At 38.9% G+C, this 15,132-nt stretch overlaps 1 protein-coding gene and 1 long non-coding RNA gene across 12 annotated transcripts; both read right to left on the bottom strand.

The window, feature by feature from the left end:
• Positions 1-422: 422 nt before the first annotated feature.
• Positions 423-6,389, bottom strand: LOC133869418 (uncharacterized). Of its 11 annotated transcripts, XR_009900438.1 has the most exons (14): positions 6,039-6,389; positions 5,429-5,929; positions 5,002-5,226; positions 4,861-4,923; positions 4,704-4,744; positions 4,360-4,555; positions 3,834-3,903; positions 3,035-3,115; positions 2,345-2,487; positions 2,116-2,196; positions 1,858-1,987; positions 1,541-1,784; positions 1,078-1,175; positions 423-991 (listed from the first exon to the last, which is right to left on the bottom strand). It is a non-coding gene; the product is annotated as an uncharacterized LOC133869418 (long non-coding RNA). The 11 variants fall into 11 exon arrangements; XR_009900443.1 differs by having other exon boundaries at positions 1,858-2,196; positions 4,704-4,772; XR_009900442.1 differs by having other exon boundaries at positions 1,541-1,701; positions 1,846-2,196.
• An 81-nt stretch (positions 6,390-6,470) lies between these two features.
• On the bottom strand, positions 6,471-14,434 carry LOC133869776 (putative disease resistance protein At3g14460). Its single transcript, XM_062306849.1, has 2 exons — positions 11,899-14,434; positions 6,471-6,709 (listed from the first exon to the last, which is right to left on the bottom strand). Exon 1 carries the CDS (start codon positions 14,379-14,381, stop codon positions 11,931-11,933), a length of 2,451 nt encoding a protein of 816 aa, XP_062162833.1. The 5' UTR covers positions 14,382-14,434; the 3' UTR covers positions 6,471-6,709; positions 11,899-11,930.
• Between the last annotated feature and the right edge of the window lie 698 nt (positions 14,435-15,132).

Here is a 15,132-nt window from a genome sequence, read left to right as displayed (position 1 = left end):
ATTCAATGGTTAATTTAAAAAACTGATATACAAAAGATGTACAAATGATATGCATGTAACATGTCTCAACTCAAATTTTATATACTAAACAAAGAAAAAGGCTGCTGTTTAGCTTAGTTTTTGGGTACGTGGCGCAAATTGTTGTATGGTTTCACATACCTGAACCTATATTATAACCAGTTACCAATAATAAATGAGTGGTTGTTCAAAAGATTCTGCATCAATAGGAATTAAGAGATGAAATATCATACGATGGAAAATAGAAAAGGTAAATTTTTACTTTGGCTTCACTCAGGTAAAAAGAGTCTTCGAAAATCTTGTTTGAAAAAATAAATGGTAGAAATCGTCTCCAATGAAAGTACTTATAATTCTCTTCAATCAACCTATCTCTGCAGTTTATCTTTTTTCAACAGATACCTCTATTAATGTATTTAGTAAAACTAGTAGAAAAGTCAGTCTGTCTATATAAAAAATGTCTTATAAAAACAGGGGGAAAACAATAAGAAATTTCACTTCCCAATAGCTTGTAACATTTAATTTCTTCTGCCCGAATTTCACTTCAATTCTCAATGCATATGTTCTTTCTATGCTACCGGAGCATAATTTTCTTTCTTAAATATATATCAGTATCTGAGCATTAACTTGTACCAACAAAGATCATCAAATTGGCTGCTCATAACACCTACATTTGCGTGTGTTATCCAGAAAAAGGACTACAATAACGCCAAGTTAACTCCATCCACTCAGTTAAGAGTTATGGTTGTAGCCAAGCAAACTTTTCATAGAGAGAAATTGGAATGGAGCTCTCAGGAGGTGCCCTAAATCCTGCCCTATCTTGAAATTAGATACCGGAAATTAGAATCTGCACATTCTTTGCTTCAGTCTCACATCCTGCCCTATCTTGATCATTTGCTTTAGTATAGCTAGCTAGCTAGCTAGCTAGCCAACACTTACATTCTTCCCACTCGCTAGTCGTATGTAGTATCTGAACCTGGCAAAAACAAAAGAAAACAACTAAAACTCACAATCTCGAATTTTGGAACCTTGTTCAAGTTTATGAATTATAAAGAACTATACCTGCATTTGAAGAGCAATAAAGAAATTGCCATTGTCCAAAGCTTGATAGTGCTGAACAAGCTTATGGTAACATTCTTGATATGTTCCTTATTACGTACCTAATTTCTCAAACACGTAGCGGATCAATTAGAATCATTCGAAGAATCCTAAACCTCCCAAAATCACTACTAGGGTTGAGATAATTAATTCTTGCTTACTTTATTCATCAACCAAATGGGGTTTATATAGGATTACAAAGAAATGTGATAAAGATAAACTACCATCGTAAGGGGTAGAGGTGTATCCTATCACTAACAACAATTAATAAAGATAATGATATATCCCATCACCAACGCTTAACAGCTACTAACAAAGATAACGGTATAGGTAATAAAATACAAAATCCTAATGAGATACTTCTCTTTAGCTACGTAACATTCCCCTATTGAATTTTGCAAAAGGGGGGCCTAATTAATCTCACTACCTTTAGATATTCCTTGTGCAACTGTCCCTTTGTAATCTCCAACAATTAAAGAACATTGAACATCATCATCAAATGTTGTGTCAACACATTCCTCAAACCCATCTGGTTCTTGTTGCAATTGTTCTGAACCTTGGGCAGTATCCCCAATAGCAAAGTGAACACTGAGCTTGACAAACTTGTATCAGATTTTGCCAATTGATTGACCAAACTATCATCGATTGGTAACTAAGTTGTGCATATAAAACTGGACAAAGAGGTAAAAATTATCAAAAAAATTGATCACAAGAGCAAAGGGAGACGCTAACCATTTAATATACCTCTAAACCACCAGCTGGAACACATGCAGGGAAGAGCTTGCCTCCAAAGCAAAAATAGACACTAATGGAACGTTTATACCACTTCGGAGCTTTTAGGGGAACTACATAGAAGAGATGGTTCTAAAAGGAGCTGCTAGGATACAAATTTCATAGGAAACAGAATCAAATTCAGAAAAATAACAGGGATGGGTGGGGAAAAAGAAAAATAACTTATTCTACTAAGCATTGAATTAATGGGATTTCTAATAACAGACATACTGTGCAATGTTGAAAAGTAGCGTCAGCTATGCGCTTCCACATACCACTCCCAGACTATGAATGGAAAGTATTAAGAAAGGGCTGCAACACGGCAGAATGGTCATGTAAACACACCAAAACATATTATGGTAGAAGAAAAAAACTAATTTTGAAAACGCTAATGTAACAGATAAAATAGTCTTTATATTTGAAATGAACTCATGTAGCTACATATATGTAAGCAAAGTACCTTAATTTTCATTAGGAGACATGGGTGGTGCAACAGTGCCTTGAGGGGAGAGTTTAGAAGCCTTATAGTAGCAAGGACTTTTTCCCCCCTTTCTTGGTCATGCGAAGGGGCCAATCCAAGATCATACTTGTTCCTCGACAAGACTACAAAGACAAAGAATAATCTTAACAGCTAGGTGTCATTGTGTTCATTAGACATTTCAGCTTTCCATGATTTTGTGACATACTGAACAAACAGAACCTATGTATGTATAACCTAAATATGTTGTATTGCATGTATTTATGCATGCATGCTTTTATAGAAACCATTTTTGACATCCAGGGACATATTAACCAAAAAAAAAAAAACCAGTTAGTTTGACAATGCATGGCTTGCTTCATCTACCAAGTTATGCCTCTACTGATTGAAAGTCTTAAGTCTGGAAAGTCATGCAAGATACCATAAAAAAACTCATATCTGCATAATAAATGAAATATTATGAAGTGTACAAATGAATGAATACTAGTGTATATCTGTGTTAGACAAATCATGAATAGCATCATATGATCTTTTATGCACATATGTCTAAAAGTAATTTACCTAAAAAGTTTAGAATATCTTGATTTAAGGGAAAAAAACCACAAAAGAAAAACACTTTTGGTTGACACTTCTAGTTGAATTGTAATTTTAAAGGGTAAAATAACTAAGTACCTACTTTAATGGAGCAATTCTTTGATTGTCAGCTGGGCAATGCCATTGAGCAGTTCCTTCCTCGAGTGTATTATGAAATACCTAGTTGGTGATACAGAAGAAACCTTGTAAATAAAATCACTTGAAAAGGGAAAGAACAACTACAACCAAAATATGGGGATGTAACCCCAGCAACCTTGGCACATAAGACACTGAGAAAAAAGCAGCTCGAAACCTAATCATAGGCACAATATCACATTAGCAGCGGTGATGCAATTAACTTAGCTAGAGTAATTGAGGCGTGGCTTAATAGCAAAGAACATAGCCAACTCATGGTGAGGAATCATCTAATGTCGCATAATACTTATATATATGGCTATCAAGCATAGAAAGAGCAAAGAAATATAGCATTCTTCAGAAATTGAAGCCAAAAAAAAAAAATGCTTATTAGCTGCATGTTTACAGTAACAATATGAAATAACATTCTGCACAACTGAAATGCACCAATTCCACAATATTCATAATATTTTGATGTAATAGCCCCATGCTACGGTATGAAATTAGATTTCACATAACTACAAGCCCATATATTTGCATGACGTCCAGATACATCCTTCAAGCAAGCAACAGGTTGCAAAGAAATTTAGGGTGAAAGCACAAATTTGACCCCAGTTTCATATTCAACAGTTATTCCTTCTAATTTTCTAAAAGACTAACAAGAAAACAAAAGTTCCAACCAAATTTTGACATAAACAAAAGTTCCTTACAGGGCTCATCGTGTGAATCATAATCACTGACAAGAAATGCATGGGAAGCATACCTGTAAATAAATGGTAGGTGAAAACTGTTTTTGATACTTAATGCTTTTCTTTCTTTTTGTATTTTCTCACCTGCAAAAAACATTGTATGACTCAAAATGGCAGAATCAAGATTGAGCCTGTGCAATGTTAATTGAATTGATTTCTAAACTGAAAATGTCAATAAACATCAATTTCCCTTAAGCGAGTCTGAAATAGATGAATAGGTCTTTAAAACCCCACTTCCTCAAATCAGCAGTCCATTCAACGACCAAGTTTGGAAAGAAGGAAAAATGCTAGAATCACAAGCCCCACCCAACTCTTGCACGACTCCAAGGCACATTGGGGTGGAGCCCACACAATGGGTCCCACCCCAATGTGCCTTGGGGTTGTGCATGAGTTGGGTGAGGGCTGTGAATGTATCAAGCCCCTGGAAAGAAAGCCACAAGGGACTTCTTTAGAGGTCTGGTTACGAGCTTACATATATCTACATAACTACACTACCGATAAGTAAGAAATTCTATAACTCAAAACAAAATTTATACTGACCTAGTAACCAAAAACGATAGACAAAAAAAAGCCGCAGATAAATATGTTACAGACATCACTGCAGAGGGAACTGGACAATTAGGTACTAGTATCATCAGCTAGCATAGAAAACCAAATTCAAAGATCTCCCCATTTCTCTCCAGGTCATTTGCACAGTCTTCAATCGCTTTCCAGCCTGAACAAACCCCAAAATGACCTGCAACACGTCCATTTGCCTCACCACCAGAAAAATGGATTTTTCATTTTTCATAGCATAATAATGCAATCTATCTAGTATTAAAAAGCTGCTTGAACTAACAATGTAAGTACACGGAAAAGGGAGCAGTAACCAGTTTTGCAAGTACCTGCGACATGAAATGCCTCTGAACAACATCAACTATTTGCTCTTGTGATGGGTTGGGGATAACATCCAACTAGCAATCCAATATGTTAGTGCACAAAAAAGTGACTCAATAGTGGCAACAGATCAATAGTTAACTTTCTCCTACTAGAAAAACTCACAAGGTTAAAGTGTCACCAATACCTCCACAAAGCAGCCATCTCCAGTTTGATAAAGTCAACCTTCTGCAAAGAAGATGTTTTAGTAGCGAAATTAACAGTAAATCAGTTTAATAATAAACCCCAAAAATTGTTTTCACCTACCAAAAACATTGTAGAACTAAAAAGGGCAGAATCAAGATTGAGCTTGTTCAATGTTAATTGATTGATATCTAAACTCAAAATGTCAACAAACATTAGTTGCCCTTAAGCCAGTCCGACACAGATGAAGAGAGAGCACCGATTGAGAAGAAGTGAATAGGAGTGGTTGACCATCTGCAACCGAATCCATGAGCACACAAGTGGAGTTTGTATTTCATTCTAGTTGACCTGCTCCAAAGGCAAACACCACTAAGAATTCAACCGATTTGGAATCTTCTGGGCCTTTTTTTTTTTTTTTTGGATTAAATTAAACAACTGGCATCAAATTCAAACAGAACTATTAAATGAAAATAATGGAAGAATAAACAATTGGGGAAAGCATTCTATCCTTGACATAGAGAGGAACTAGCTGGTTTAAGAGAGAAAGTACCTGACAGTAAAGTGCAGACTTCTAACAATCAATTCTCCATTTGCGCTGGATAGTATTGACTGAACAAATTGTCTTCAGTAACCAAGTTATATGCAGAACTCCGGACATATAGGGAAAAATGATCACAAAAATGATCATAAGAGAACAAAGAGACACTGCCCAATAAATAAAGCATTGGACCACTAGTTGGAACACCTTCAGCAGAGGAGTTTGCCACCAAAGCAAAAAGACATCCCAACAGAACATTTACACCATCTCAGAGTTCTCATACCAATGCCGCAGAGCCAATGTCACGCTAATGAACTCAAAATCGAAGAACCAACTACTCTTATCCGTTTGTACCAGCACAATTAACAAAGCCCAATGGAAGATGACATATTAATTGATGAAGAGAATGGAACCCATTAAGAAGACGATACGAACAAAATGCCTAGGAGCGGTTGACCATCTGCAGCAAAGCCATGAGCACACAAGTACAGCTTGTATTTCACTCCAGACGACCTGCTCAAAAGGCAAACACCGCTCAAAACCCAACTGATATGAGATCTTTTGGGCTTTTAATTCTTTTCATGTTCAAATCAAAGAATAAACAATAGGAAAGTACCCTTACCCTTAAGGAGCTCGTGTGGAACCTTTTATTTCTGGCGTAACAGCACTTTTGGTTCATATTCTTTCTATTCTACTCAATGCAGAATTCAAGTTGAGTTTTCGGGCATGAGGGACAATATCAGCAAAATCAAGGATTTTAGGTTGGCAATAATGATCACGAGAAAGATAGCGAGTATGAAGTGAAAGAGCATATTATGCCGGCAATGATCAAGGACGGGGGCTTCATGAATATTTATTCGGCTTGAAAAGGAAGAAATTGTGCTGAGTCTTGAGCTCAGCGATTCTTGATGTTCTCCTGATTCAGCAATTCTTGATGTTCTCCTGATTCAGCAAGATGAAAACCATTAGACAAAGCAGGGATCATTTTCCACCTTAAAGAATGTTAGAGTTACTTGAGGGAGTTGCATTATTACCTGGAGTTTGAGTCCCTGGAGGACGAAATGGCCTCTTGGCATACGGAGGCTTTGAGAAATTTTGTGGCCTGCGTTGTGGTTGATAGCCATACTTAGGTGGTTGATAGCCGAACTTTGGCTTGACAGAAGGGTGGCTTGGCTTTTGTGAAAGTAAAGCATAGCTAGATGCCTCTGCAGTGGCATCTTGGTTCTGATGCTCAAGGAGTTGCTCATAGCTCAACAGTTGAGAAAGGAAGGTCTCTAGGTCCATTGAGTCATCCTTGTTGGCAAAAGAGAAAGAAGTCACAAATGAGTTATATTGTGGTTTTAATCCTCCCACAATATAAGAGATGAGATCATCATCCCCAACTGGTTTTCCAATGATGGCCAGCTGATCTGCCAATATTTTGGCAGTGCGCACAAACTCAGCACAGCCTTTGGTGCCTTGGCGCAGCATTTGCAGTTGGCGCCGCAATTGGTTGATGCGGGATCGAGATGGATTTGCATACCGATTCGCCAATGCACTCCACACTTGTTTTGAAGTGGTCATACCATAGATGGTAGGAACTACCTTTTCAGTTAAGGTAGCAATGAACCAGCTAAGTATAAACTGGTCTTTTCTCTCCCAAATGGTATATTCAGGATTGAGAGATGGAGATCCCTTATCTGCAGAACTGCCTGCAGCAAGAGGTAGGAACTTTGGTGGGCATGGCTCTGAGCCATCAACAATGCCCATCAAGCCATAGGTTCTTAGGATAGGCTGGAACTGGAATTCCCATGCTAGATAGTTGAGATCATCAAGTTTTGTGGGAGCAAGGTGAGTGATGTTGGGCAAGGTGAAGGTGGAGGGATTGGAGTTGTTGGATTCTGTCATTTGGTTGTGTTGGTGTGAACCGAGAGGCTCTGATACCATGAAAAATTTAAAACAAGTTTGAAGATTTTGGTTGAACTTTCTTGCTAAGTTTTGGACACTCAGTTCTGTATTTATAAGAGTTTGTACAGGAAAACATCAATGCTTAATTACAGGAAAAGTATATATCTAAAGCTATACATTGGAAGTGATGATTATATCTAAAGCTATAAAGTGATGAGTGATGATTATATCTAAAGCTATACATTAGAAGTGATGATTATATCTAAAGCTATACATTGCAAAGTCTTGATGGTGGGGTCACATGTCTCTCTCCTCTTTTCATTCACGGATTTGCCTTCTTTTCTTTCACAAAGTCCATGAGTATTATTGCTATGTGTTGCAAAGTCTTGATGGTGGGGTCACATGTCTCTCTCCTCTAACACTAATCGGGTTACTTGTCAAATCTGTGGTAGGAATAATCATCAAGCACTCGACTGCTTCCACCGCATGGATTTTTCATTTCAAGGGAAATACCCTCCAAGTGAACTGGCTGCCATGGTGTCACAATCCACTGTACTCCATGAAGAAAATGAATGGCTAGCTGACAGTGGGGCAAATAATCACATAATAGCTGATTTAAGTAACTTGACACTGCAGCAACCATACCAAGGGACTGAGACCGTGGCTGTTGGAAATGGTAATGGTCTCCAAATCCAAAACACAGGTTCTTCTTCCTTCCAACATCCTAACTCAAATTCCATTGTTCATCTAAACAACATTCTGCATTGCCCTGAAGTTTCTACAAATCTGTTATCCATTAACAAATTCTGCAAAGACAACAACTGTCACTTTAAACTCACTGCTACTTATTTCCTTGTGAAGGACAATCAAACCGGGGAGATCCTCCTGCAGGGACTCAGTAAAGATGGGCTTTATCCTATGCAGTTAAAGAAGTTTTCCAAAAATAAAGCTAGGAGATATGTTGTTCTGACTGGAATCAAAACCACTGCAGAAGTTTGGCATAGTCGTCTAGGACATCCCAACCATCAAGTCCTTCAATTTATGCTTAAACATCAACAGATTCCTGTGCTCAAAACCAAGTCCAGTCAACTTTTGTGTACTCCATGTCAACTAGCTAAAAGTAGGAACCTTCCCTTTTGTGATTCTAGCCGTGTAACATCAGCCCCTTTAGAGTTGATCCATAGTGATATTTGGACCTCTCCTGTCTTATCTACTAATGGATACAAGTTTTATATCATATTTGTGGATGATTTCTCACGTTACACTTGGCTGGTTCCTTTAAAACATAAATCTGATGCTCTAGAACAGTTTGTCAAATTCAAATGCTTAACTGAAAATCTCTTTTCTCAAAGGATCAAACAATTTCAAACGGATGGAGGAGGTGAATACACCTCCAATGCCTTCTCCAAATTTCTGGCAGACAATGGCATTTTCCATAGAACTACTTGCCCTCATACGTCACAGCAAAATGGAATTGCCGAAAGAAAACATAGGCACATCATTGAAACCGGTTTAAGCCTTCTAGCTCAATCTCATTTACCGCCTAAGTTTTGGGTTGATGCTTGTCACACTGCTGTCTACCTTATCAATCGGATGACCACCAACACTCTGCAGCACTCTAGCCCCTTTCTCAAACTTTTTAATAAGGAACCTGCTCTTTCACACTTAAGAGTGTTCGGTTGTAGCTGCTATCCTCTGTTAAGACCTTATACTAAGCACAAACTTGAATTCCGAAGCAAAAAATGCATCTTCCTTGGATATAGTTCAAACCAAAAGGGGTACAGATGCTTGGATCCTGTTTCCAACCGAATGTATGTCTCCAGGCATGTTATTTTTGATGAACAGACTTTTCCAGCACAAGATAAAGCCTATCTAACTGCCCCTGCAGAAGACTCTCTTCATCCACCAGGTACAATTCTACTTCCCATTGATTTCTATTCCATCAATGTTGCTCATGACAGCAACTCTCACTCCACAGTTGCTGATGCATTGCCTAATCCACCTTCACCCTCTAATCTACCATCTGCCACTCATACACAACAAAACACCCCTTCCTTTTTAGTTCCAGCAACAGAAACCATTTCCCCTGTCACTTTCTCTGATAATACAAAAAATTCTGCAGCAGAAGAGTCACTAACTCTTGAACCTGTCCACCTTTCTTCAGCAGAAGAGTCACCAAGCACCGAACCAGATCCTCTACCTCTCTCTCTTGAAGAACCTTTTTCCCCCACTCATCACATCACCACTCGGTCTTAAACAGGACACTCAAAACCCAAAGACTTTTCAGACTTTCATCTCTATCATTCAACATATTCTACTAAACATCCATGGAAGGCAATGATTACCACATCACCTCCTGAACCAGCTACCTTTTCCAAGGCCACTTCTGATCCCAACTGGTGTGCTGCCATGTCAAGTGAATTTTCTGCTCTACTAGAGAATCAGACATGGTCTCTCTGTCCAAGGCCAATTGATAGGCATGTAATCCGAAATAAATGGGTTTACAAACTCAAGCAAAAACCAGATGGTACCATTGATAGGTACAAAGCAAGATTGGTAGCCAAAGGTTTTGAGCAACGCAATGGCATTGACTATACAGAAACCTTCAGCCCTGTTATTAAACCAGCCACAATTAGGCTGCTACTCTCTCTTGCTCTTCAACTTGATTGGCCTCTTAAGCAGCTGGATGTATCCAATGCTTTTCTCCATGGTTCTCTCACAGAGGAAGTGTTTATGGAACAGCCACCTGGCTTTGTTGATCCAAGGTTCCCTAACCATGTTTGCAAGCTTCACAAAGCACTTTATGGTCTAAAACAAGCACCACGAGCTTGGTTTCACAAGTTGACTCAAGCTCTATTGGCTCTCGGGTTCACAGGTTCCTTGGTCGACACTTCATTGTTCATGCTTCATCAACATCCTGTCCACATTTTTGTGCTTGTTTATGTGGACGATATCATTGTTACAGGAACTCATTTATCCAAAATTAATGCTCTAATTCTGGCCTTGCAGCAGGAATTCAAATTGAAAGATCTTGGCCAGCTCTCATATTTTCTTGGAATTCATGTTCATCGTGACTCTCAAACCATTCACCTCAACCAGGCCAAGTATATTGCTGCCTTGCTTGGGCGTGTTAACATGCTAGGTGCAAAACCATATTCTGCACCCTGCACTTCTGGCAAGAAACTCACTCGTTTTGATGGTGATCCCTTGAGTGATCCCTCTCTCTATAGGCATATTGTTGGAGCTTTGCAATATTGTACCCTCACTAGGCCAGACATTTCTTACTCTGTAAATCAGCTCTGTCAGTTTCTTCATTGCCCAACTACTGCCCATTTTACTGCTGGCAAAAGGGTCCTTCGCTACCTCAAAGGAACCCCTGACTCTGGTCTCTTGTTCACTCGTGGCCCTCTACATCTTTATGCTTATTGTGACTCGGATTGGGCCGGAGACCCTCTTGACAGACGGTCAACTAGTGGCTTTGGTATTTTTCTTGGTCAATGTTTGATTTCTTGGCAATCCAAGAAGCAACCTGTGGTCTCTCGGTCAAGTACAGAAGCTGAGTATCGATCAATGGCATATGCAACTGCTGAATTGTACTGGCTCAGAATGTTGTTCAAGGAACTCCAGCTACCTCTGACCACACCTCCTCGTCTTTACTGTGATAATCTAGGTGCTCTTGCATTAGCTTCCAATCCCATTTTTCATGCTCGCACCAAGCATATTGAGGTAGATTACCACTTCATTCGGGAGAAGATTCTTCACAAAGATTTGGTTGCTCACTACATCTCCACCGAAGATCAATGTGTAGACATCTTCACCAAGGGCTTAACATCTTCCCGTTTCCTCTTCCTCCGAGACAAGCTCATGGTCACTTCCCTCCCCATGAGCTTGAGGGGGGCTATTAGAGGAGAGAGACATGTGACCCCACCATCAAGACTTTGCAACACCTAGCAATAATACTCATGGACTTTGTGAAAGAAAAGAAGGCAAATCCGTGAATGAAAAGAGGAGAGAGACATGTGACCCCACCATCAAGACTTTGCAATGTATAGCTTTAGATATAATCATCACTTCTAATGTATAGCTTTAGATATAATCATCACTCATCACTTTATAGCTTTAGATATAATCATCACTTCCAATGTATAGCTTTAGATATATACTTTTCCTGTAATTAAGCATTGATGTTTTCCTGTACAAACTCTTATAAATACAGAACTGAGTGTCCAAAACTCAGCAAGAAAGTTCAACCAAAATCTTCAAACTTGTTTTAAATTTTTCAAAGAAAAACAACTGTCGAGCAGTTTCCTAGCTGTAAGCATCGAAATAACCACTCAATCAAGGTGTGTTTGTTGGAGAAATTCACTGCTGATTTTGTCTTAATTTGAAAGTGTAGTAGTTACAGAACAAATTATTCACTCTTTTCAAATTATAGCTTCTAATTTGGATGGGTTAAATTAGACAACTGACTTCAAATCAAAACAGAATTATTAAATGAAAATAAAGGAAGAACAAACAAGAGACCAAAGCACTCTAAGTAAAATTAAAATAGAAATAGTAAATTATTAGCTGGTTGAAGAGAGAAAGTAGCTGACCGTAAAGTGGATACTTTTGCTGGACTCATAGCTCATTCGATCCGTTCTTCATCAATATATTTGTTTGGGACGTGAGAAATCTTGTGCCATTCTTCTGAATCTTCTCCTTCTATCTTTTCCCACTTTTTCTTCAACAAAGGACAGTAAGAGATACTTAGCGTGGAAAGGGAGGCCGGCAGCCCGCCTTCTGGCATGCACTCAAGCTTAGGGCAATAGGAGATATTTAGCGTGAAAAGGGAGGCAGGCAGCCCGCCTTTTGGCATGCACTCAAGCTTAGGGCAATAGGAGATATTTAGCATGGAAAGGGAGGCAGGCAGCCCGTCTTTTGGCATGCACTCAAGCTTAGGGCAATCGGAGATACACAATTCTTCAAGAGCAGTGAGGTGTTGAAGCCCTTTATTGTCCAAAGATTTCAAATTCTGGAAGCCAAGGATGTAAAGATAGGTAAGACTAGTAGGTAGCACTTCGTCCTCTGGAAAGGACTTCACATCTTCAGATTTGCCCGTGATTTCGAATCTTTTAAGAAAAGGGAGATTTTGCAAACCCCATACCATTCGGCTCGCCAAGAGTTTCTCACAGTTGACGATGGAAATTGTATTCAGATTGGAAGGCAAGCCCCATTCAAAAAGTGACTCAAGTTCTGGACAATCTTCCACACACAAATTCTCAAGAGACGAATTGTGCATCTTGTTAGGTAGTGACCGAAGACTGATACAATTCTTGATCCGAAACTCTTTAAGGTCTGGGGCACGCAATCCTCCTCTTGGAAAAAATGAAAAATTAGGGCACCCATGGAGGTATATATCTATCAGCGAGAGGCGTAGACCATTTTCATGTTGGTCAAGAGATTCTAAATTCCCACACCATTCGATAACAAGACGAAGCAGGTTCGGGAATAAATCTAGTGGAAAGGACTTGAGAGAATCACAATAATACAATGTTAAATCTTCAAGGGATGAATAGTTTAGGTGTGCTGGGAGCTCTAACATCCTACAACTTTCGATGGCTAGGGTTTTTAATGTACAGGGTAGGCCACCACCCCAGGAAAGGAACCCAAGGGCATCGACTCGGTTGATTTTGAGCTCCAGTAATCCAGTCTGCAATTCATCCCTTCTGTTAGTTTTTGTTTGTAGCCATTGACGACCATAAGGGAATGGAAGCTGGGAACATTCAAGAATCTCAAATTTGTCTAAAGAAACAATATGATGGATACCAAAGGGCAACACTCTTATCTCGGGGCAGGACTTGATGTAAAGCTCTCTAAGATTAGGAAAAGCTCCACCTTCAGTGTCGAAGGAGAACCATTCCTTCCACCTCAACATATACGCGAACCTCAAAACTTTCAAGGCTCCAAATGGCTTTGTTGAAGAACACCCATCACCATAAAACTCAGGACCCACTGTATCAACTTCATGCAACCCAACAATAGAGAGGTCCCGCAGAGAGGGTAGTTGCCCAAGTGGTGGCAGGCTAAGACAAAATTTACAGTTTTCCAGACGAAGAAATGATATATTAGAGAACGAAGCATCCCCTACCCAGTCTGGAAAATATTTATAACCATAGCCGATAATATTGAGGCTTTTCAAGTTTGAATGGGGTTGGAGACTGTTAAGTACGAATTTTTGACTTTCTGAAGCATTTGTATCATTTTTCCACTCCAATACCAACTCCTCAAGGTATTTCCTTCCTCCCAAATTTACGCCCTTAACATCCACAAGAGGTCCAACATTTTGGAGGTCCACAATAGAAAACGGTCCTCTCCACCGAAGATTTGTAAGTTTCCTTAGCTCTCCGATGCCAAATCCACCATGTTTGCCGACGATAAATTTAGTTAATGTTTGAAGACATTTTAGTCTATCCAGATGTCTTGGCATCTCCTTCATGCAGGGAGTATCAATAATATCAAGATGACGTAAATTAACGAGTTTATGCATTTCTCTTGGCAAGGCATCAAGATCTCTACAGTGTGATAAATTCAAAACTTGCAAATTGCACAACTTACATATGGAATCAGGTAACCTTTTAATCAAAGTGTAAGAAAGTTCCAAATAACGTAGATGCATAAGTTTGCTGCCAATTGAATTTGGCAACTTAGTTATGTTCCTACGTTTAGATAGAATGAGCACCCGTAAGCATCTTGTCATTGGTAACGGAACTTGGGTTTTGCATATGTTGTACCCAGAGAAATTTAATTCTAGGACGGTGCGCAACCTCATAGCCTCTTGAAAGCTCGCAAAATTCTCATGAAAAGATAAATGGCGAGTGTTGCTTACAATTTCAGGAGGACAATCATCTGCAAGGCTTAAAGCAAATTGTTTAGATATGAATTTTGCCAAATTCCTGACATGATCGTGCATTGTATATTCATCGCAATTAATGGATCGTCGTTGGAAAAATGATCTTGATAAAAGAGCAACGAAGTAATCATCACCAACTTCTTCCATTGTTTTGTTTTTGGGTTGTGGCAAGAAACCTTCGGCCATCCATAATAAGATTAATTTATCTTTTTTGAAAGCATAATCTTTGGGGAATATGGAACAGTATGTGATGAGAATGTAAAATGTCGTATTTTTCCCCTTAATATTTAATCTCTTATACTTATTTAATGCCTAAATATACTCAATATTCTTATATTTTGATTTAGGATGCAAATTGAGGCATTAAATGCAAAACAAAGCTAATTGGGCGATTTTGGACAGATTTGACATCAGTTCGTAATCTGGACATAACTCTCTCATTAAAGCTCCGATTGAGACGATTCAAGATGCTGTGGAACACCAAGAAAACGATCTACAACTTTTATGTTTGGCATTTTGAGAGATACTGAATGTATCAAGGTCGAAATCGGGCTTGAAGTTGACGCTCTGATGTGGATCTGATGCGGTTTAATTGCGGAAGTTTTCAGATATGGAAATTTCTTTACTTTGAGACTTTCCATAATCATCCAATCAATTCCAGCCAAGCCAAGCAATAAATGACAAGTCAAGCAAAAGAAAAGGAGAGAAAAGATGCGTGGTGAACCATGGAATTAAAGAAGAGATTTGTGGGGACCACGTGGAAGAAGACAACATAAAAGGAGCATCTCTTTCCATGACAAGGCAATTTGATTTCTCTCCATACTTGGCTGATTTGTGGGGACTTAAACAAGGAAAGAATCGATAAAGTATATGGCAACAAAAGTCCACATTGAAATCATCACCTTCCTAGTTATCCTAGCCTTTATTTTATGTTTAA

This window comes from Alnus glutinosa, chromosome 5 (genome assembly GCF_958979055.1).
Source record: "Alnus glutinosa chromosome 5, dhAlnGlut1.1, whole genome shotgun sequence".
NCBI lineage: Eukaryota > Viridiplantae > Streptophyta > Magnoliopsida > Fagales > Betulaceae > Alnus > Alnus glutinosa.
The sequence above is the reverse complement of the archived record's forward strand: the minus strand, read 5'-3'. Positions and strand labels throughout refer to the sequence as shown.

Bases quoted from the DNA above. Each gene is read 5' to 3' on its own strand.
- LOC133869776 (XM_062306849.1), bottom strand. From the start codon at position 14,381: ATGGCCGAAGGTTTCTTGCCACAACCCAAAAACAAAACAATGGAAGAA.